General features: G+C 38.7%; 1 protein-coding gene across 3 annotated transcripts in view; it reads left to right on the top strand.

The window, feature by feature from the left end:
- Positions 1 to 22,631, top strand: part of LOC143018532 (uncharacterized) — a 162,834-nt gene that overhangs the window by 39,477 nt on the left and 100,726 nt on the right. For 2 of the 3 annotated variants that reach the window (XM_076173968.1, XM_076173967.1), the window contains exons 2-7: positions 8,124 to 8,760; positions 12,336 to 12,596; positions 14,675 to 14,755; positions 18,516 to 18,584; positions 18,974 to 19,131; positions 21,405 to 21,708. In XM_076173968.1, coding sequence (XP_076030083.1) covers positions 8,131 to 8,760; positions 12,336 to 12,596; positions 14,675 to 14,755; positions 18,516 to 18,584; positions 18,974 to 19,131; positions 21,405 to 21,708 — 1,503 coding nt within the window. In that variant the 5' untranslated portion in view covers positions 8,124 to 8,130. The remainder of the gene's footprint in view (positions 1 to 8,123; positions 8,761 to 12,335; positions 12,597 to 14,674; positions 14,756 to 18,515; positions 18,585 to 18,973; positions 19,132 to 21,404; positions 21,709 to 22,631) is intronic. The other variant, XM_076173969.1, reaches the window with a different exon arrangement.

The following is a 22,631-nucleotide window of genomic DNA, read 5'->3' as shown; positions in this document are numbered from 1 at the left end:
ACTTATTGCTCGCATGGATGACACGCTTTCTCTCATTTCAGTCACTTATCTTCATTCCAGTGTCAGCGTCATATGTGCCTTGACGTCCCGTAAAGCGTCTTTAGTGGGAAGCGTCAAGCGATTTTGTCCTGCGAAGGATCTCCTAACCTCGGTCTTAACGAAGTCGTGATATCTCCCCCTCACCATCCCCATCTCTCTCTCTCTCTCTCTCTCTCTCAGTGATATTCATGATTTGTACGATTATTTTGGTTTGGCGGCAAGCAGGGTTTTTATTTAGTGTAGAGAATCTCCCCCAATGCAGCGCGGACTACATCTGTTGCTCTTCACGAATCGTGCATTCGTTCTGGGTTGCTATCAATCGATTCAGATCAGCCGCGGGGTCCAACCGGGGTGCTGGGAAGTGATGCACACAAAAATCACATTGATATATGTATCATCGATTACCTAGTTGTGCTTATTTGACTTTTTCCTTGCTATTCTATTTTTCTAGGGTGTTCTTATTTCTTCTACAAACAATATTGTCAATTTATTTCAGTTCTAAGGAATCAAGAAAATATATCATCAATCAATACACTTCACTTTCTTTTATCCATCTAATTACAAGATAGGGGTGCTAGACTGCTTAGATGTGGCAACAGAGGGTGGTATAGTCGGAAAAGGTTGAAACGCTGGATTAAGCGAAAGTCCTTTGGTCTGTGCCGCGACAGAAAAGTGCACAATAGGGGCTTTATATTCCAGTGTAACGTTGATGTCAACGCCGTAAAACGTTTAGCATAGTGTCATGAGCCATGAAAAATTGAAGACTAATCACCGCTGTGCAACGTTCATGTTATAAGTTTTGACGTTTGCCTGAAATGCCTTCGCTGTTATGACGAGCCCAATTTTAGTTTGCAACGTTTGGTGCCACTACGTTTACGAGTTCCTCAAGTATTTGTAGCACTAATATTCACGAGTTCCTCAAGTATTTGTAGCACTAATATTCACGAGTTCCTCAAGTATTTGTAGCACTAATATTCACGAGTTCCTCAAGTATTTGTAGCACTAATATTCACGAATTCCTCTAGAGGAAACGTTGATTGTCTTGTATGTACTCCTCGCGTGCTAGCGCGAAACGTTTCTTAGAGTGAAATTGTTGCGGCAACATCGTCGACGAGGTGTCTTTATATGCAACGTTGATTACTTTCTCTTCGCAGCTGTCTGGCTGGAGTGGGAACGTCTTGCCCGGGACACGCAACGTTTACGCCCCCCCTCCCCCCTCCCCCTCACCTCCGACAACTCCTGACCCGTAGCGTGAAACGTTTGCGATCACATCGCCCGCTTCGTCCGTTTGCTGACCTTTCCATTTTCTTTCGTGGCTCGCGCCGTTCCTATCCTCTTTGCATCCTCCCCCTCCTCCTCCTCCTAGTTGCTAACCTTCCTTCTCGCTTTCCTCCTCCTCCTTCTCCCCCTCACCCTCGTCCTCCTCCTTCACCTCCTCCTCCTCGCCCTCGTCCTCCTCCTCGCCCTCGTTCTCCTCCTCCTCCTCCTCTTCCTACTCCTCCTCCTCGTCATCATCATCATCATTACCATCATCATCATCATCATCTTCCACCTCCTCCTCCTCTTCCTCCTCCTTATCCCCTTCTCCTCCTTCTCCTCTCCTTCTCTTCCTCCTCCCCTTCTCCTCCTCCTCCCCTTCTCCTCCTCCTCCTCCCCTTCTCCTCCTCTTCCTCTTCCTCCTTGGTTTACTCCTCATTCACCTTGCCTGCCTTCCTTCTCGTAGCTTTCCTCCACCGCCTTGCTTTCCTTTTCTCTTCACTATCGTTCCTTCTCACCTTTCCTCCTACTCCACATCCTCCTCTTCGCCATCCTCTCTTCTCACCTTTCTACCTCCTCTTTACTATCTTCCTCTTATTTCCCCTCACTTTTCTCCTCCTCCTTACAAAGGAATACGAAGAAGAGTATAGCGACAGGGGACCTTTTGGTCCATAACTAGGTCAGATCCTAAGAATAGCTTACTCCACTCTTCCTCGTTCTCTTCACTTTCCTCCTCCTCCTCCTCCTCCTCCTCTTCTTGGCATTCCTCCCTTTTCACTTTGCTTTCTTCCTCACTATCCTCCCCTTCATCCTCCTCCTCCTCACCCTTTCCCCTCCCCGTTCCCCCCCTCTGTCTCTTCCCTCCCCCCTTGTCTCCCTTCTCTTCCTCGGCATCTCCCCCTTCCTCTTCAGTGGCCCCCTTCTGTGCTCGCCCCTTTTTTGCCTTCTCTTCTTTCCCTCCTCATCCTCCCCCTCCTCTACTTTCCCTTCTTTATGTTCTTCCTCCGCCTCCCACTCCTCCCTCCCACACCAACTCTTTCATTCTCTCCATCTTTCCCAACACCACTTTTCTTCTTTTGTATCCTTTTATTCTCCTGTTAATTATCTCCTGATCACATCATTTGTTCTGTCTACAGCACCTTCATAATTTCATCCCATCCCCTCACACTCACCATATCTCTCCTCTGAGTTACAATGATAAAACTTCCTAACAGAAAACCTTCTGGTCCATAATGAGATTAAAAAAAAAGTGATGTGTTTATTCAAGTGATTCTTAAAACTTCAAAATATTACATTCAATTGCCTGAATGAATTGGTTGGCAAAGTTGTTTTGAACTACTTCTAGGTTAAATCTACAACCTGAAAGCTTGAGGCCATTTTCTCCATTCCACTTAGTATTTAGTGTAAATATATTTGAAACTTTGATGGTATTAATTCCTTTTAAAATCTTGAAGGCTTACATGGACTTCCCCTGAATCTCTGTTTCCTATTTTAAGAGAGAATAGGTGTAGATATTTTAAACAATTTTTGTATGCTTTTCATGTATTCAGTATGATTTTTTTGGCTTACTACTGTGCTCTTTCCAATCTATCAGTGTCTTTCATGAGATCTGGTGTCCATACAGAAACAACATATTTTCTTTCTCTCTCTCTCTTTTTCTTGCACTAGTCAGAAATGAAAGTGAAAAAAATTCTATACTATATGTACTGTATTCTTTTATTTACATGCATTATTTGTACAATAGAAATTTTAGGCCTGGGTAAAGATTACAGAGTGACAATTCATTGTCCCAGGTCTCTCTTGCAGAAGATCTGTGGGAAACCAGCAACAATTTCTGGCTGGGACCATAAGTCACACTGGGAAGAGATATTGTGCTGTTGTTCCCTAGACTGTCTGCCTGAGCAGTCCTGTTTCCCGGAGAAGCACCACGGCTGAAATGGGTTTTCCTACAAATCCTTTAGAGAGTGTATATTGTGTTGTTGGTGTGCGTGATTGTGTACAATGCAGTCCTCTATAATGGGTAGTATAGTATGGGCAGTTGTTGTTCCCTAGACTATCTGTCCAAGCAGTCCATTCTCCCCAAGCAATGCCACGGCTGGAGCAGGGTTTTCCCACGAATCCTTTATAGAGTGTATGTTGTGTTGTTTGCATGCGTGATTGTTTATAATGCAATCTTCCATTATTTGTTGAATAGTATGGGGTGAAGTGGTACATCCTGGGCAGTTGTCCACAATGCGGTCATCCAGTCTCTTCTGGTAGCTTAGGAGGGATGGGTGGTGGCCACACTGCAGTCTGGCTAGGTGGACTCTGTCCTTTTGTGGGAGAGAGGATTCAGAGGGATGGATATCAGGGGGTCTGGCATGCAGCAGTGTGTTTTATCTTTTAGTGTGTTAATGGAGCGGTGAATGATATGATTATGAATATGTTTCTGGAGGCTGGTATTTGATGGTTTTGGATGAAGAGAAGCGAGTATTTGTGTGTGATGTAGGTATTTGAGTATTTTTTTTTATGTTTCTTGGTGTGTGTGGGTGTTCTGCTATGCAGTATAGCGGGTGTGCTGTGTTTGTGGAGGCTGCAGCAAGTGTTTGTGTGCCTCTTATGTCAAGGTGATTCTTGACTTTGAGGACTTTTGTTTCATAGTGTAGATGGTCTGTAGATGTTGTATTTGTGCAGTCTGTAATTGTTTTAGGGCTTTGTTTTGTATGGTTTGAAGGGTATTGAGGTGTGTCTCACTGAGATTAGGTGCCCATGCAGGACTTGCATAATTCATCACTGAGCATATGCATTGTTTGTATATTGTAGTATTAATTTCTTTGTTTTATCCAAATGTTGTTCCAGTGATTGATTTAAATGCATTAAGTCTAGGTGTGCATTTATTTTTTATGTTTGTGATGTGTTGTTTGAATGACATGAATGTATCATATGTTACACCAAGAATTTTATGTGTGTGTGTGTGGTATTAGTGTTGTTTATAGAGATGAGGTATGTATTTACTTAGTTGTATTTTATGGGAAGGGGAGCTATGCTCATGGTGTTCCATCTTCATATCTCATTTTATCTAGCCTGTTTTTAAATTTGTGTATCGTTTTTGCACACACCACATTTTCATCTAACTTGTTCCAAACGTCTATTATCCTGTGGGGAAAGCTGTTCTTTTTCAGGTCTCTTCTATAATTATATTTGTGTTCTTTTGACCAGTTGGTGAGAAGTGTTGCTGTAGATTTGGCTGGGGCTATTTTGAGTCTTTGTATTGAACCATGTGTTGAGTGTATCAAGGTATGGCTGTATTATTTCTGCAGCTTTGTGTTACAATTTGTATATGTGATTGTTATGTCATCTGCGTATGAAGAGATCTGTATTCCTGATGTGGCTTACCTGCCAGTTTGGTTGCTGCCCTTTGTATTCTCTCAGTCTTGCTTATATCTTTCACTCTGTGGGGACCATACCACTGATGCATATTCCAGCCTTGGGCAGATCAGGGTTTCAATATATATATATGTGTATATATATATGTGTGTATATATATGTATATATATATATGTGTATATATATATATACATATGTATATATATACAGGGTCTAACAGATAAATCCGTACAAACTTTGAAGAGGTTTTAAGCACTTAAAAAGTAACATATGGCAATTCTGATTGTTTCCAGATACTTCCATTTGTCTAATAATTTAGCCAGTTGTATACTAGCACCGGTGCAATAAACATTAAGCAATGGAACAAGCCAAACGTTCAGCCATATGCGAACTTCGTCGCGCGGGTCACACTCCTAGCGCCATAATAAGGATGCTAAAATACTCCAGACAAACTGTTTACGATGTTTGTAAACGTTTTGATGAGACCGGCGAAGACCAATGAGCTGCTCACAAGCCCAGAAGGGGCAGAATTCTAACACCTCGCTTTTTAGCTGGTCTCAAGAGAAGTGTCAATGCAAATCCAGCCTTACCATTATCGACATTGGCAAAGAAGAGAGGTGTCAGCACAATGACAATTCACAGAGCATTAAAGAAATTGGGATTAACCTCATTCTCACAAGGACAAAGACATCTTTTGACACAAAAAATGAAAGAAATCCGCTTGACCAGGTGCCAAAAGCTGTTGAACTGGATGAAGTCGAATGGCTCAGTCATCAAGTTTTTTCCGACGAGAAGATTTTCACGGTTGATGTGACTTTCAATAAGCGGAATGATCGCTGGATAGCCTCCTCATCCTCAGAGGTTCAACACAAGACAACGACGAAGAAACCAGCAAGTGTCATGGTGCTCTGTGTGGTGTCAACTGAGGGGGACGTCTTCACTCACTTCTTCAACAACAAGGAGAAAGTCAATGCCGTTGTCTATTGCAAAGTTCTAGAAGAGAAAATAATACCCTGGATGAAAGATAAGGCTAGTGGCAACCAGTTTGTCTTCCAACAAGACTCGGCTCCAGCCCACACAGCGAAGAGGACCACCAACCTTCTCGAAGGGTCAAATGTGCAGTTCTGGAACAAAGAGTTGTGGCCCTCAAATTCGCCAGACCTTTAGATTATTATTTTTGGGCGCGAATTGAGGCCAAGGCATGTGACAAGCCACACAGAAGTATAACAACCCTGAAGACAGACATCAAGAAGGCTGTGGGTTCATTATCAAAGTCTGTGATCATCAACGCTGTATTCAAGTTTCGTAAACGCGTTGAAAGCGTCATAACAGCTGAAGGTGGTTACATTGAATGAAATCATTGTTCTTATTGCCTTTTCTAAATATACTGAAAATTTCATAACTCTCTGTTTATTATAACCCGAGATATTAATCTTAAAACATGTGATAAGATGTTGTACGGATTTATCTGTTAGACCCTGTATATACGTATATACATATACATATATATACGTATATATATACATATATATATGTATATATATACATATATGTATATATATACATATATGTGTATATATATACATATATATACATATATATATATATATATATATGTATATATATATGTATATATATATGTATATATATATATGTATATATATATATGTATATATATACATATATATATATATATATGTATATAAATATATATATATATATATATATGTATGTATATATATTTGTATCCTCTATTCATTTATATAGTGAAAAGCTAATTTAATCTTCTGGAGCAGGCTGTACATCTCTCCCACAATCCTGCTGGTATGTGTCAGGAGACAGATTGTCTTTTATCATCACTCCCAAATCTTTCTCTTTTCCTTTTGTAATGGGTTCACTTCCCAAAGAATAGTTTAAAGATAGTCTTTTGCAGCTGTTACCCATTTCCAGTACTTTGCATTTTTTTTTGTATTGAAATTTATTTCCCATTCTCAGCGCCATGTAAAAGTTGTCTAGATTTTTTTTGCAATAGCTTACAGTCCTTGTTCTTCACTCTTCTCATGAGTTTTGCATCATCAGCAAACATGTTAGCATAGCTTGTACCTTCCATGATGCCACTGACACATAGACAAGGAGCATTATTAGTCAAGTACTGAATCTTGTGGAACTCTGCTCATTACTGCTCTCCTTCTTGACATGATTAAGGGCTCATGCGTGGCTCACGTAATTCATCATTGAACATATGCTTTGTATACTGTAGTGATGGTTTCTTGTTTTGTTGATTAGGGGTGGTAGGTATTTCTGATTTGATTATTACTGTTATCAGTCTCTATTAGTTTGTCTCTAAATGATAGTGGTGAGATTCTTAATGATACAGAGTTTTTTTTATTTATTTATTTATTTTTTTATTTGTTTTTCAGATTAGTATTATGTGAGCTCTATTCCAGATGTTTGGGATGTTATTGTGTACCCAGGAGTAACTGAAAATATAATTTGAAGCTCTTATGGCTGTTTGGCCAAGGTGTTTGAATTGGAATTTTGGGGTCTTGTCTGGGCCTTCAGTTTTGAAGTTTTTCAATTCTTTATTGCCCCTTCTGTATCTTTATTGATGATAGGGAGTTGGCTTCAGTGTCAAGTTTGATTTTACATATATATATATTCTTTTATTATTTTCCTGTTTTCTGGTATTGTGGGCTTAAAGCTAGTTTTGGAGAAATGCTTGTTGATGATGTTGCATTGCTGTTTTGATGATACTATTATGTCCTGAGTTGCACCAACTGTGTCATGGGTGGGTTCAGGGGATTTAATTTTGAGTGTTTAATGGTTTTTACTGCTCCCAACATTTTGCGACTACCTGTATCAGGTTTTCCATCTATTTTGTTGGTTAGTTTTACCCATTTTTGTCTTTGTTCTTTGTTATTTTGATCTGTGATGTTTCATTTAATTGTTATAGTTTTTTTTTTCTGTTCAGGTAGGTTGTGATTCTTTTTCTAAATTATTCCCTTTTTTTCTTCAAGGGGACTATCTCCTGTGTGTAGTTAGGGTTGATTTTTTTTCTGTAACCTTTGGTAATGTGTCTTTATACAAGTATTATTTTTTTCACATATATGATAATACTGATTTTATGATGATAAGGAAGATAATGTAGGACTGTCATTTTGCTTAGTCTTCACAATGTAGCATTATGTCCTGTGACATAATGTTTTGTGGCATTTGGTCTGTGGACATTATGTCATGTGGTATTTTGGTGGTTGCTATTTTGTTTATTGCTTTATCCAGGAATGGATATTGGTCTTTTTCAAAGTATTCTAGCTTTTTCTCAATATCTTCTGAGTACCTTTGCCAGTTTGCTTTTAGGTAGTTTATAAATGTTCTCTTGATTGTAGCTTGTAATTTCTCTTCCAGTTCTGGTAATACAGAGTGACATATTTTATTACTCATATTTTATTATTCTTTTCCAGAAACACCATGTCGTCAGGTGGCGACCCCCCCACCTCCCAGTCCTTCACTCCATTCTGGATAGCAGGTCCAGGCTCTCCCACAACACCTGTTGTGGGTAATCCAGTGGCCAACCCTGTTCCTAACAATGACATGGCTGCTCTAGGTAATGGGGTGACCACTGCATTACCCACCATGAACCACACAGCTCAGGATATAACTACCATGGCGAATGCTGTGCCTCATGATGACTTTAGTAATGGCATAGCTGAGGCACAGCAGCAACAACAGCAACAGCAGCAGCAGCAGCAGCAGCAACAACAACAACAACAGCAACAACAACAACAGCAGCAGCAGCAACAACAGCAACAACAGCAGCAACCTCCACCACAGCCACCACAACCACAGGAACCGCAGCTAACAGAATCAGAAGCAGAGGCAGTTGTGGAGGTTCAGGCAGCAGGAACGGAAGTAGTGACTATTGAAGCAAATCCACCCACGTGTTCTAGTGGTGCCCCTACTAAGTATTTTCCTCAAAACTCGGATTCTGAAATGATGCAAGACAAGAAAAAAATTAAAGTACAGAGAAGAAGGTTGTCTCCAGCTCATAGAGAAATGATCATCGACTTGGTGTTTAATGAGAAAAAGACTTCTAGAGAGGTATATTTGGAATTTATTTGTGTAATAGCCTTGTACTGTGCTGTGATTCTCACAATATGTGTGTAGATATGTGTGCATAATGAAAGATAGAAGACTCAACTGGAAATAACTGTGAATTTTTTTCAGTAATTCTCAGATATGTTTTGAATTTTTCATAGTTTCTAGTTCCTTGACACTTCTTTTCATTTTATTTCATTTTATTATTATTGTTATTTATTTATGTTTGTACTTTTGCTTTCTTTCATTCTACTGTCCCCCTAGAATCTGTCCTTTTTCACTTCTAAGTCTCCACCTTACCATTTTCTTATGTTCCTATGGTGGAGAAATAAGAATGCTACCATCATGTTTCCATGTATGTTGTAGAAAATGATAGAGTGATGGGACTTCCCCCTCTCTAAGTTTCCTGTGAAGACTCAAGGCAAAAGAGGGTCGTGGAGAAGAACTCCAACTAGAACTTTAGTAGTTGGGTTTTTGAATGTGTATGGATGTGGAACAGATGAGAACAAAGAAAGGAGATTGATAGTATGTTTATGAGAATAAAGATGGTTCTATTAGTATTGAGTGAAACTAAATTGAGAAAGAAAAGTGGGTTTCATCTTGGTAGTAGGATGTCAGAAATGGAGAGGGGGTGAGGAAGAATGGCTCTGTCAGTAAGTAAAGAGATGTGTAAATGTGTGGTTGAATGGAAAGAAGTAACAAGGGTAATGTAGACAAAAATGAGAATAGTTTGGGAGGTATAGATGCTTGTGAATACCTTGATCTTGAGATAGGTCTGGAAAGGGCAAAGATTTGGAATGAGTAGAATGACTTTGGAGAATTTTGAAAGGAATGTGAATGTAGTGGTTGTGTTTTATTACTAATGTGTTGGGAATATTAGTACTTCTGTCTTTACTCTGGAGACAATATTGTGCTGTAAGGTAATGTCACAGGGAAGGTAAAGGAGATATTTAATGAGAACAGCAGAAAGGAGGGATGATAGAGAATAAAAGTGATTAACATTTATTTTTGAATGCAGATTAGTCTCCAATCATAAAAGAATGCAGTATGATTCTGGTCTTCAGGGATGTCACTAAAGTCCTTGATATGTTAGCAGTACAAAACTTTTGTAATTGCTCCCCCCCCACAAAAAAAAAATAGTGATGTTGATAGCTCTAAATGTTTGAATTGGAGATGTGGCAATGGTTGTAGTAATAGGGAAGTATGATGTGTCAAGAAGGAATAAAAGTTGAGAGAAAATATTGAAGATGTGTATTAAAAGAGAAATAATGATAGTACAGTGTTTAAGAAGAAAAATGTACAAAAGTATATGTGGACTAGATTGCTTAGTGGGGGCAGGAATCATCAAGAGAGTACTAGCAGATTATGTAGTAATGTCCAGAAGATGATAGGAAGACTTCTGGGTATGAATGTGTTAAGGAGAGAGAGTGATGGAATGTCTGATCATCTGGTAGGAGGGAGATTGAAAGTAGATGTCTGTCTATTTTTGTATACCAAAACTTCTTCCCCCTTAGAATGGAAGTAGTTAGCCAAAGTATCCACCCACCTTCCACCCATCCCACACATATGAAACACACATTTGTATCCCTCTTAAAAATCCCCTAACTACTTGTGGATGAAGGGCCGTTCCTGTGCCCCCTCCTCCTCAGGTTTCCCCTCAAGTTCACTCCATCCACCTCTGCCTTCCACATTCTTTTTGTTAATCTTTCTTTACTCATTTGTTCCATGTGCCCAAACCATCCTAATATTCTTTCATCAACCCTATCTGCCAATTCCTTTTCCTCTTCCTCATTTCTCATGCTCTCCATCCCCTTAACTCGCACTATACTTCTCAAACATTTGACCTCAAAAACATTTAAATTTCTTCTTTCTGGCGTCCTTACATTCCAAGTCTCTGCCCCATTTAGAATTATAGTCACAATTCATTCATATAGTCTTCTCTTTGTCTCCATCCTTAGATACCTATTTCTCAAGACACTTTTCATTCTCCCAAGATATTTAATTGTTTTTTTCACTTTATAGTTTACCTCCACTCCCATTCCTCCATTATTTGCTACATGTAGCTCTAAAGAGACTAATGATGGACCTGCATGTGTTGGTCCTGTAAGATGTACTGTGAAACTGCCTATTTTCAAAACCTGTCAACTCCCTCAACCCCATCAAGAAGTGAAACCCTGAAGGGTTGTCACTCAGTCTCTGGACAGAGCTCAAAATCTCTCTAGTAATCTTAACTTTATTTCATACACTTTTTTCACACACGGGTAGATGACAATTGATGACTGCTTTCCTTCTACTACCACTTTTAGGCTGTGACAAAGAAATAGTCCTACACCGATACAACACAGATAGCAGTTCAAAGTGTCTTCCTAGAGAGATCTGTTGAAGGTTCTGAGGACTGTTCCCAGCCACTGTGGTGCTGTGGGTTTTCCACATAGTGAAACTTAAGGCAATAATTGATTGATTGATTAGTGAAACTAGAGGCAACAATTGATTGATTGATTGATGATTGTAACTCTAAATACTTAACCTATCCATTTCTTTGAACCTCTCTCCGGTTAGATAACTCTAACACATTACCATCCTCACCTTTTGTACATCTCATCACCATACATTCACTCACACTTACTTTCAACTTTCTTCTATTACAGAACTTCCAAACTCTGTCACTGTCTTAGGCTGTCTTCTGACAGAGGCAGAAGCACAGTGTCATTAGCTTACAATAACTTGCTCCCCTCCCATTTCTCTCCACTCTCTCTGACCATCTCCAGTCCCCTGCCCAACACCCTCACATTTACCTTGTGTACTACCCCATCCATATACACATTGAAGAGCCATGGTGACAAAACACAAAGCTGGCACAGCCCCACCTTCATCTCAAACCACATTCTTGCATCATTCCCAACCCTAATAGATGCTCTACTACTCATGTAAAAGCTTTTGATTGCCCTTAATAACTTCCCCTTTTTCCGGATATTTGCAGTACCTCCCATCCAGTTTGATCTTAAATTCTTGTATAGGTTTTGCACTCACTGTTTCCTCATTCAGTTTGTTCCAGATATCTATCACTCTGTGTTGGAAGCTATTCTTTTTCAGATTTCTTCTGTAACTATCCTTTTTAAGTTTCTTTTTGTGTATTCGTGATTTTCTCCTGTCCCACTGTAATAAATCATCTCTGTCAAGGACTTCCATCCCTTGCATAATTCTGTAGATGGTTAGTAGATCTCCTCTTTCTCTTCTTTGTTCCAGAGTTGGTAGTTTGAGTTTGTCCAATCTTTGTTCATATGTCAATTTGGAGAGTGTTGGTGCCATCTTTGTCGCTGCTCTTTGAAGACTTTCTAATTTCTTTATGTTCTTTTTAATACTGGGTGTCCATAGTGTTACAGTGTGTGTGTGTGGTATGACTTAGCTAACTTCCTGATAAGGGGGAAAAGGACTTTGGTGTGAACAGTATATATGTAAATTGTACATTTTAATGTTGTTCAAATAAAATTAAATGATTTTAGATATGGAAGAAAAAATAAAATGTAGAATATTTTAAATATACTAGGACATAATAAGCTTTGAATCTTTTTGTCCAGGTGGCGCGGTATATGGGCTTGCCACAATCAACAGTGATGTCGGTGGTGCAGGTGTTTAAGAAGGAGCATCGTATTCATAAGAAGACTGCTACAGGCCGCAAAAGAAGGCTTACCACAGCACAGGAGTTCCAGTTGTTTGAGATGTCACAGGAGAGGGAAAATATATCTGTTGATGAAATTAGAACCAGATTTCTTCAGCTGTATCCAGAGTTTAATCACATATCCAAGACAACAATCTATAGGACTTTAGAAAGAGGAAAAGTAAGATTGAATTTTGGTTGTTGTTTGTGCATTTGTTTTTCTCTGTAGAAAAATAGGTTAAAATGATTAAAGTATTGCTTTTTAATCCTTGAGAATGGTGACATAATATAAAGATTTCTTATCAAAGGAAGATGATTGTATCTTTTTGAACATTGGACTAGACTGAAGGGAACCTCATTTCATTGAGACATCAGTCAGTTTTAAGTTTGCTTATTATTTTATTTTATTTTTTTCATTCAAAGAAATAAAACACAATTTGTATAGATTTGTTGAAGAAATATCTGGTTACAATTTCACAGAATAAGAAGAAATATTTGGTTACAATTTCACAGAATAATGAGGGGATCACTGTATGACAAAGCTGTGTGGGCAAAATTCTTTTGGTTGACAGGTCTTGCTCTGAAAGAGTTGAACCCACATTTGTGGGTTCCACTTTCATGGATTTGCATATTAGTGGATTTTTCATAGAAGAGAGGGCTAGACAATTGTGGAGCACCCACAGTTATTCATGGGCTCTTTCATGGTGTTGGTTTGTCTCCACACAAAAACTGACTTCCATCCCAAATTTACTAAATTCCAGCAACCACATCACCAGACAACCTCCTCAAGAAAACTACCATGTAACTTCCTCAGACATAATGTTGTCACACTCCCTCCAGACACAAACACCTTGGGAGACCATGCATGACTACTCCATAGATAACTTCTAAATAAAGATCACCATAGAAACAGAAGGAAAAATATAACTGTATACCTAAAGGCTTTTTCTCCTTATAAATGATGTACCCAACCAAGGCATGCACTCACCCCCCACCCATCCCCCTTTCATCCATCACCCATTTTGGCACCTCCTGGATGACAGGTCATCCCTGCATCTCGCCCACTGCCCTGGGTCAGAAGAAATGTCACAAGACACAGTACATCCACAACAAAGCCACTTCATTAAATCGGTGACCTCCCTCTCTGTCCCCTCGTGTATAAAAGGAGAAGACGGGGAGAATTTATTTTTCACACATACTCTCACCATTCCCAACCCTAACCTTAACACAAGATCTACTACTCATGTAAAAGTTTTTGACTGCCCTGAATGACTTTCCCCCTATCCCATATATCAGCTCTCCTACAGCAGTGCCTAACAGCTGGTTATACAGTTGCATGGATTGCTATCTAGTATAAAAAATTTCTTTGGGTTTAGGTTAAAGCCTCCAAGATGCACCGCAAATTTTGAAGAGATTTTTAAAAAGGAAAAGAAAGTATCTTTAATGCTGAAAATAATAATTGTTGCCTTGAGTGTCACTGACCAGAAACCTATAGCCCTACAGTTCCTGGTAGCAGTCCCTGGGCCTTCCCATAGATCTCTGTGATGAAACTGAAATGTTGTCTGTGTTGTAGTGTGGAATGGTTTCTGTATCACTGGCTGAAGGAGGGTAGTAAATGGTAGTTTTTAGCTCTTCTAATATGAAAAACTGGAGGAAATGAAATAATTTGGCGAGATATATTTGGGCCAGGTCTGTAAACTGACTGTCAGCCCCTGGGGTCTACCTCTAGTTGAGGGTGAAGATGCTGATAGATTTTAAAGACAGACAACAGGCAGGTGGCCCCCTATGGAACTTAATTATAGTAAAGGAAACAAATCAATATCTTGAGTGGAATGAAAAGTGTTATGAGAAATAGGTATTTGAGGATGAAAGCAAAGAGAAGATGCAAAAGAATTATTGTACCCACAGTGCTGTATAGATAGAGACTTGGCATACAAGGGAGGCTGGGGAGCAGTTGCCATTTGTCAACTATTTATGTTTGAAAAGGTGTTGAACATACAGTTTAAGTTGATAGAGAGAGATCCTGGGCCTAGTCTGGAGACTGAATGTCAGTGCCCCAGGGAACCTCTTGATTGAGGTAAGGGGGTTGATGGATTTTGAATATGGGCAGCTGTATTGTCCATCTTGCAGGACAACCACAACCAACTACTTGCCATTAGTCTTAGAAGGAATCTTATTTTTTAGATCATGTGTTTCTATATGTAGTATTGTGATATAGAAGAGACTGTTTTTGATAATATATGTACTATTGCATTGCAGAAAGGACTGATTGGTATGGATCCACCTCCTGAGCGTTACCTCGAGCCGATCAGTGGCAGCAAGAAGAAAGGACGTTCACGTGTGGGTACAAATGTTATTTTATTTTATTTTATTTATTTGTTTATTTTTTTTTTCAGCTCAGAACTAGCTTGGTGAGAAGTGATAGGAAATAGGGCATTAATCATCCCATTAACCCTTTCATATTGATAATGGTCATTACAGATGTCTAACTAATGCTAAGCAATTTTATTAGAACCACCACTGACTGAATAAATAATGCCCTCAGTTCATTTTATAGGTTTTGTTCTAATATTCTATCTGTACTTGGGTATTGGTTTCATAGTATGCAGTCAATATTTTAGGGATTTACAGTGACATTCCTACAGATCAGGGTTACACAGGATTCTTTTATGTTGGGGTACAATTCTCCAATCATAAAGGAATGCTGAATTACTTTTGCTAGCTCTCATTTCTGCTGTTCTCAAATATTTCTTCATTTCTGCTGTTCTCAAATATTTCTTCATTTCTACTGTTCTCAAATCTCTCTTGCTCCTATGGTGGTGGATAAGAATGCTGCTGCCATATTCCCATGTGGGTTTTAAATAGGAACTAAGTGGTGTGGAGTAAGGGGACTGGGGGTTCTTCTCTACACTTAATTGACTTACCTGTGGCAAGTGGGAAGTAGTTTATGCTGCTGAAGGGTAGAGTCAGTTCTGAATGAGAATAGATTTTGTTTTGGTGTATATTATAGTTTTATTCAGTGGAGTTCAGTGCCTGGCTAGGAAGGGATCTCAATTGAGATCCCACTCAAGACAGGGATGCCCCATAGCTGAATAAAGTTCTTTGATATTTGCCAGAATAAAATATATTAGGTGCACCTTATTATTGTAGTACTTGTTACTAGATGACTGTTTGATTGAGGGAAAAACAGTGGGACTGAATATAATCATTTATGCGTTTTGATAAATTAAGATGGCATATATAAAGATTAACCCCTTCCATCTGAGGGGCTGCTATTAGTTAGTTCAAATTATTTAGTCACCAACAACAAGTTCATAATAATATCTGTGAAGTAGGAATCCTGTCACTTATCATTTTAGACTAGGGTCCTGCTTTTAGATGTATAAAATTGTGTAGTAGTATCTATAAAAGACATTGTGTTGGAGTGGTTGAGATAGATATCTTTGGTATAGGGTTATGGTCTCAGCGGTGTAAAACTGTGTGGTATTAGCCAGAACAAAAGCTGTGATAAGGGTCATCACTGTGAAAGAACTCATGGTTAGCCCATACTATCAGTAGATTATGAGATTGTAGTTATGAGGAAATTGATCACTCCCCGGAAGGGGTAAATGGGTTAAAGAAGTTAATTCACAGGGAATTAGTTAATGTACTAGTATTGCATTTTAGATGCTTTGAGAAGGGCTTTTTGATTAGATAGCTTTGAGAAAAAGGTATGCAAAGGGTTCTGGATGTTAGACTTGGTAATGACTTCTCTTTTTCCACATCAGAAAAAAATTAATTTAGTAAATTTTCAGAATTTGATATGATAAAACATCGAGTATATAAAAGATTGGTAATTATTATCTCGAGCTACAAAGGCCCAAGTAGTAACTGCTGGGAGCAATAACATAACAGGCCAGAGAATGTGCTGGAGCTTAAATCTTAATTTTAGGATTTTAGTTCAACGTTTTGTGAAGTACCTTGAAATCATTGATATATAGAATGTTGATGTCATGAGGGTTTTGTTAATATATTGCTTGCTTATCTTAAGAGAAGAATAATATGTGTTAAGTCTAGTGATGGGCTTGATGTCCAAAGTTATTTGTACCTGTAATTAAGCCATTGAGAACACAGTTACTATTGAAAACAAAGTCTTCAATATTAAGATTATAAAGTATTAAATCATTGCATGAATATGGTAACTATTTATAACTCACTGAATGGCCATGTCATGTATTTATCGAACCACTGTTTGATATTTTTAACCACTTGATCAAATTACACCTTTTGCAATTTTATTCTGGCTTGTGCCAGGCAGTCATTTTCTGCTGAAGAGCAGACTCGAGATGAAATGTAATTTTACTTAGGCAAATCCCCATTTTACTCCAAATTTGCTCTCCTGCTGATTGAACTTGATTAACATTAACCAGAATGGGTGATGGAGGTGTGGAGTAGGTACATGCCTTTGACTTTGTTACCTTCCTTATAAGGGGGAAAAGTTATATGTATATAGATAGATAGAACAAAATCTTATCTGTAGGTTGTAAATGTTCAAAGGGGTTAATTATAATGTTTGTTACTTATGACTTGATAGCAGGTGCATACAGATATGTGAATTGGCATACAGATATGTGAATTGGTAGGGGGATGGGGGGTGAGGTAGTATGTGTGAGCAAAATTTGACGCAGCCCCAAGGGATTTCTCCCCGTCTTCTCCTTTTATGCATGGGGGGATGGAGAGGGGGGGGGGGTGTCGCCGATTTAATGAAGCGCCCTTGCTGTGGATGTGCTGTGTCTTGCGACACTGCTCCTGGCCCAGGGCAGTGGACAAGGTGCAGGGATGACCCGTCATCCAGGAGGTGCTAAGATAGGAGTGAGGGTGGAGGGGTGTGGAGTGTATTCAGGGATGGAATGGGTGGGAATGATTTTATGCCTTTTCCTTTTTGGCTACCTCCCTTGTAAGGGGGAAAAAGACTTGGTATATGTATGTATGAGTATGCCACACCAGTGGTCTGCTTAAAGCCTTGAAACTTTGTATGATTATTAGTTCTCTAGAGTGTGATTCATTGATGTGTAACAATAGGTGATGAGGTGAAAATATTTGCTAATACTTTGGCTTGTAGATCATGGCAGAGAGAGATTATCCTTGCTAGATGACTGTTCATTTAATGGGAAAATACATCTTTACTTAGGAGCAAAAAACTGCTCCATTGAACAAGCTTGTGGAAGTAGCAGAAATGAGATGCTTGAGGGTAATGTATGGAGTTATGAAGTATGATAAGTGAAGGAATGATAGGATTTATGAATAGACTAGGGTACATATGGGACTTGGAGAAAGAGGAAAATAGGTTAACCTAATAGAGTTTAGTCATATTATGAAGATGGATAGGAATAGATATCAGAAGATGCATGGCATGGTGATGCTGGGAATGAGAGCAAGGTGAATAAAGCCATAAGAGCTCAAAATAGCTCCAACCAGATCAACGGATTGGACAGAAAAACACAAAGAAAGATTTGGAAGTGTTGATAGAAGACCTGTCACCTTCACTCAAGAATAATGCTTATCACTTTTAATTTCTATGATGAACTTTACTTGTATTTCTATGGACCAGTTATGCAGCATTCTTTTATGATTGGAGACTAATCTTCACTCAAGAATAATGCTTATCACTTTTAACTTCTGCTATCCCACCTTTCTCCTCCCTTTCCCTCTTCTATACTACCTCTATGACTTAATTTCTTTGGTGCAATATTGTTTCCATGGATAGAAGTCTTGGTGATTAATGATAAATGTTAGCTACGTCATTTTATGAGTAATGATGTATAAATTAGAAAAGTTCAGAGTATCTTAAAAAGTTTACATCGTCATTGGGCTAATAAAATAGATAATGTGCAATCAAAATGTTTTTGAAAAATGACCACCAAGGGTTTCTGATAGTCATGTGAATATTTAAGTCAAATTATATGGTTTTAGAATGCCAGTACAAATAAGTAGATTATATTTCTAGATCCATTGTGCCAGCCTAATAATTTTGCAATCATGTTGACCTATATTTGAATCCTGCTAGCTTCTCTTACTTTGAATGTGGTGTGAAATTAGTCATTTTCTGCTCTGTTCTCAGGACTATGAAATGATACCACTCCGTAGCACTCCGATGGGCCTTCGTGGCTTGGAAAGGAAACCATTACAGGTTAGATATCTAAGAATTATACTTTAGATCTCAGTGTTGGAAATTAAACTGATAATCCTACAGAGTATTACTAGAAAAAAATAGAGGGTTTTGTCACTCAGTTTTTGTATATATTACTGATTTTGTTCTGGCAAGTACCAGTCAGTTTTATTCAACTGAGGTGCAGAAGACATGGAAAGAGTGTTACCCCATTGCCATCCCCCAGATTCCATAGTTATCCCTCAATTGAATAGAACTGTCTAGCATTAGCCCAAAAAATCTCTTTTGTTACTTTGCTGAAAGAGTTGATAATTTTGTGTTGATGTATTCTAAATTGTGTAGTATTATAGTTTTGGGGATGCTATATTATTGGGGAAATTGTATAAAAACTAATGGACTCCTTTTGCCAGAAGGGAGTACTTAGCATGGAGCCAAACAACCACAGTCTGCTAGAGCCAAGTGTCAGTATTATGGAAGAGACGGGACCCATTGAAACCAGTGCAGCAGACAAGGATATTGGTCGACAAAGAAGATCACTTTCCATAGCTGAACGTGAGATGATCATTAGGTATGTGTAAATTCCCAATACTCCTCTTATATAGAAGCTGTTGTATGATCAGGGGAGACAAGAACATGGAAAGAAATGTGATAAGGATCAATCTTTCCAGTAGATTGGAGATGGTAGAAAATATTGAGGTGAGACTATATGATGCATGATTGTCTTATGGTTTGTTTGGTATTTAGATTGGGATTATGTGTGCCCTTTTCCATATTGCTGTGACATTAATCCTTGTGCTGTGGAGGTCTTTACCCTCAGCTAGATATAATCATGTGATGGTAGCCAGAATAAATACAGTATAGAAGTATCAATCCATTCCTCTAGGTATCTCATACAGGAGACCTATGGCCACCAGGTAACTAGCAGTGGCCTTTTGTTTGGCCTCTATATCACTCAGGGAAGATATGTTGTGCTGCTCCCTGGTTAGGGTGGAAGTGAGGCAGTGTAGGATGAAGTCATGTGTTGTCTGATAGATGATTGCAGCAGGGGTAGTAGAGTCTGTGGTCAGGGCGATTCTTTGTTCATGCTGCTTCAGTACTGGATGGTGGTTTAAACACAGTCATACTAATGATGATTCTTGTTTGTTTGGGAATGATTCCTTGGTGGGGGTAATGTCTGAGGAAGTTTAGAGGTAAGTCCCAGAGTGCTTGCCTTATGATGTGGGTGATGTATTGTCCTTGTTATAGTATACGAGTATAGGGCTGGAGTTATGCTCATGCAGTCCTGCCTCTATGTCATCATTTATCAAACTTTTCTGTAAATGTATTAATGTTGTTGGCATGGATTATTTTCTAACTTATTAAAAAAATGATACATCTGTGTGGAAAGCTGTGCTTCCTAACATCTTTTAAACAATATTTCTTAATATATTTTCATATGAACATGTTAAGGGGCACTAGTGGGAGGTTGTTGCAGATATCTGTGTAGTATATTGCTAGAATTATTTTTTCTAGCATCCAGTTGGCTGTGCTTGTGTGATGTGGTGGACAGGATGGGTGGGATTAGGGACTATTGTGTAGAATTGTGTGCCTGTCATTTTCATGTGGGTAGCGATAATTTGATCAAGTGAAACAGCCTTCTGTGGATGTACTGTCTTGCTACATTGCACTTGACTCAGGGCAGTTGGCTGATGCAGGGATGACCCATCATCCATGAGGAGCTGAAATGGGAGAGGTGGAAAGGGTGGTGGAGTGGAGTGAAATGGGTGGGAATAGGTATGTGCCTCTGGCTTAGCCACCTCTCCTTATAAGGGGAGAAAAGCTTTTGGTATATAGATAGATCCTTTGGGTAGCAACTTTGTTTCTTAGTGTAGATTGTCTATTGGGGTGGTTTGGTGCATACTGTTATTATTCTTAGTGCTTTTTTTTTTTTTTTTTGTAGGATGTCTGTTTTCTTGCTTATTGGGAACCATGCTAGGAGGCATAGTCAATTGTGGATCTTATTACTTTGTTAATGAAATGTGATTAGGGTTTTTCTGCTGGCCAAATTCAGTTTGCTACTGAATTTTTATTTGGTTTCACAGTGAAGTCCTTGATATGTATATATCCAATTGTAATGTAATTGGTGGCAGGATTCGAACCGCCCTCACCTCGACCTTTGCCGCAAGTAGCGGGTTAGGGCGTCATTACTTGCGGCGAAGGTCGAGGTGAGGGTGGTTCGAATCCTGCCACCAGCGAAGTTGAACCAAGGGCATGGTTAATTAAATTCCGCGCTACAAAGGCCTCTGTAAGGGGCACTGTCCTAGCCTCCCGATAAGGGGGAGTGTGTGACGTTAAACCATATCAATGTACTGCAAAGGAGCAACGGTTGCTGGGTTTTATCTCCTATCCTCTAATTTCTTATCATACCTATCCTCTAATTCATGTGAAGTTCTAACTTAATCTATATTCTTGATTTCCAAGTATCATATTTAGATCTGAATACATGTATTGTTTGAGCTTGGGCTATATCACCTTCTAAGCTATTCCACATATTTATGCATATACATGAAAAACTATTTCTTCAGGGCCATGAGCAAGATGCTGGGATGACCCATGATCCAGGAGGAGCCAAGATGAGAGGGAGGAAAGGAGGGGTGATGAATGGGAGTGGAGTGGGTGGGGATGAAATGAATGGGAGTGGAATTATGCCTTTTGACTTTGGCTACCTCCCGTGTAAGGAGGGAAAAAACCCTTGGTATATGTATGTATGTATCTAGGTATTATGACAATGTTATTCTCCGTAGTTTTATACACTGATTTATCAGTTTTTAGAGTTCTAATAATTTTGTACTTTGATTCCAGTTTATTCTTCAATGAAAACCGAACTATTCGTGAAGTGGCAGACTTTATGCATTTGGCTAAATCTACAGTGTCTTCAGTAGTGCAAGTGTTTAAAAAAGAACATAGAATACAAAGAAAAACTTCCACTGGTAGAAAGAAAAAGCTCTCTGATGAACATGAACAAATGATAATGGACATTCTTTCTCAAAAAGAGGACATTACCATAGAGGAAACAAGAAATAGATTTTTATCATTGAACCCAGATGTGCCAAATATTAGCAAGAGTACAATTTATAGAATCATGGAGAACTGCCAATCCAAGTTGGTGAGTACCTGTATGATTTGTTTTTAATACCTATAGATAGGGGTGAATGGAGAATGGTTATGTATGGATGTTGTTGTGATGCATGAAAGGGAGTAGATGGGAGATGGGGGGGGTGAGGAAGTATGTGTGAAAAATAGATTGACACAGACCGAAGGGATTTCTCCGTCTTCTCCATTTCTGCATGAGGAGACAGAGAGTGGGGGATCACCGATTTAATGAAGTGGCATTGTTGTGGATGTGCTGTGTCTTGTAACAACAATATTTGGTCCAAGTTCTTGTTGACAGAAAATGTAGTTAATTTATCAGATGTCACGCTCACTCACCGTGAATTAGGAGTGTTAGGGCTAGGAATTAATTTTGCCATGAAATCAACTAAAAACCATGCTTCAGATTACATTGTAGAGTTTGACAAGTTTTTGGCTACTAATAATTATGACAAAGATTTACTCTGCCTTAAAGGGGTTCTCATACAAGGTATTTTGGATTGTTTAAAGGAAGATTGTGGATTACCTAAACAGTATAAACTAGCGGTAGAAAATCTCACAAATCATAAAAATGTCATCATTACCAGAGTAAAGGTGGGAAAATAGTCATTCTTAATTATTCAGACTATGAAAATAAAGTTTTTGACTTATTAAATGATAGAGAAACATACATACAACTGACAAAAAATCCACTAAAAAGCATGGCCTCTGAATGCAATAAAAATGCATGTAATATTGTAGGAAAAGAAATATTCACTAAGTTGAAAGTCATTAATCCTCGGTTTTCAAACCAAAAATTCATAAAGAAGGCATTCCTTTTAGACCTATGATATCAAATAGGAATTCCTGCACTAATAAGACCTCAAAATGGTTTCGCAAATTTTATTGCCATTTGTAGGATATTTCTGGTGTAGATACATAGATGATGTTTTTAATGAT

Source organism: Oratosquilla oratoria, chromosome 35, assembly GCF_046742065.1.
Source record: "Oratosquilla oratoria isolate Oo_2021 chromosome 35, ASM4674206v1, whole genome shotgun sequence".
Lineage (NCBI taxonomy): Eukaryota > Metazoa > Arthropoda > Malacostraca > Stomatopoda > Squillidae > Oratosquilla > Oratosquilla oratoria.
The sequence above is the reverse complement of the archived record's forward strand: the minus strand, read 5'-3'. Positions and strand labels throughout refer to the sequence as shown.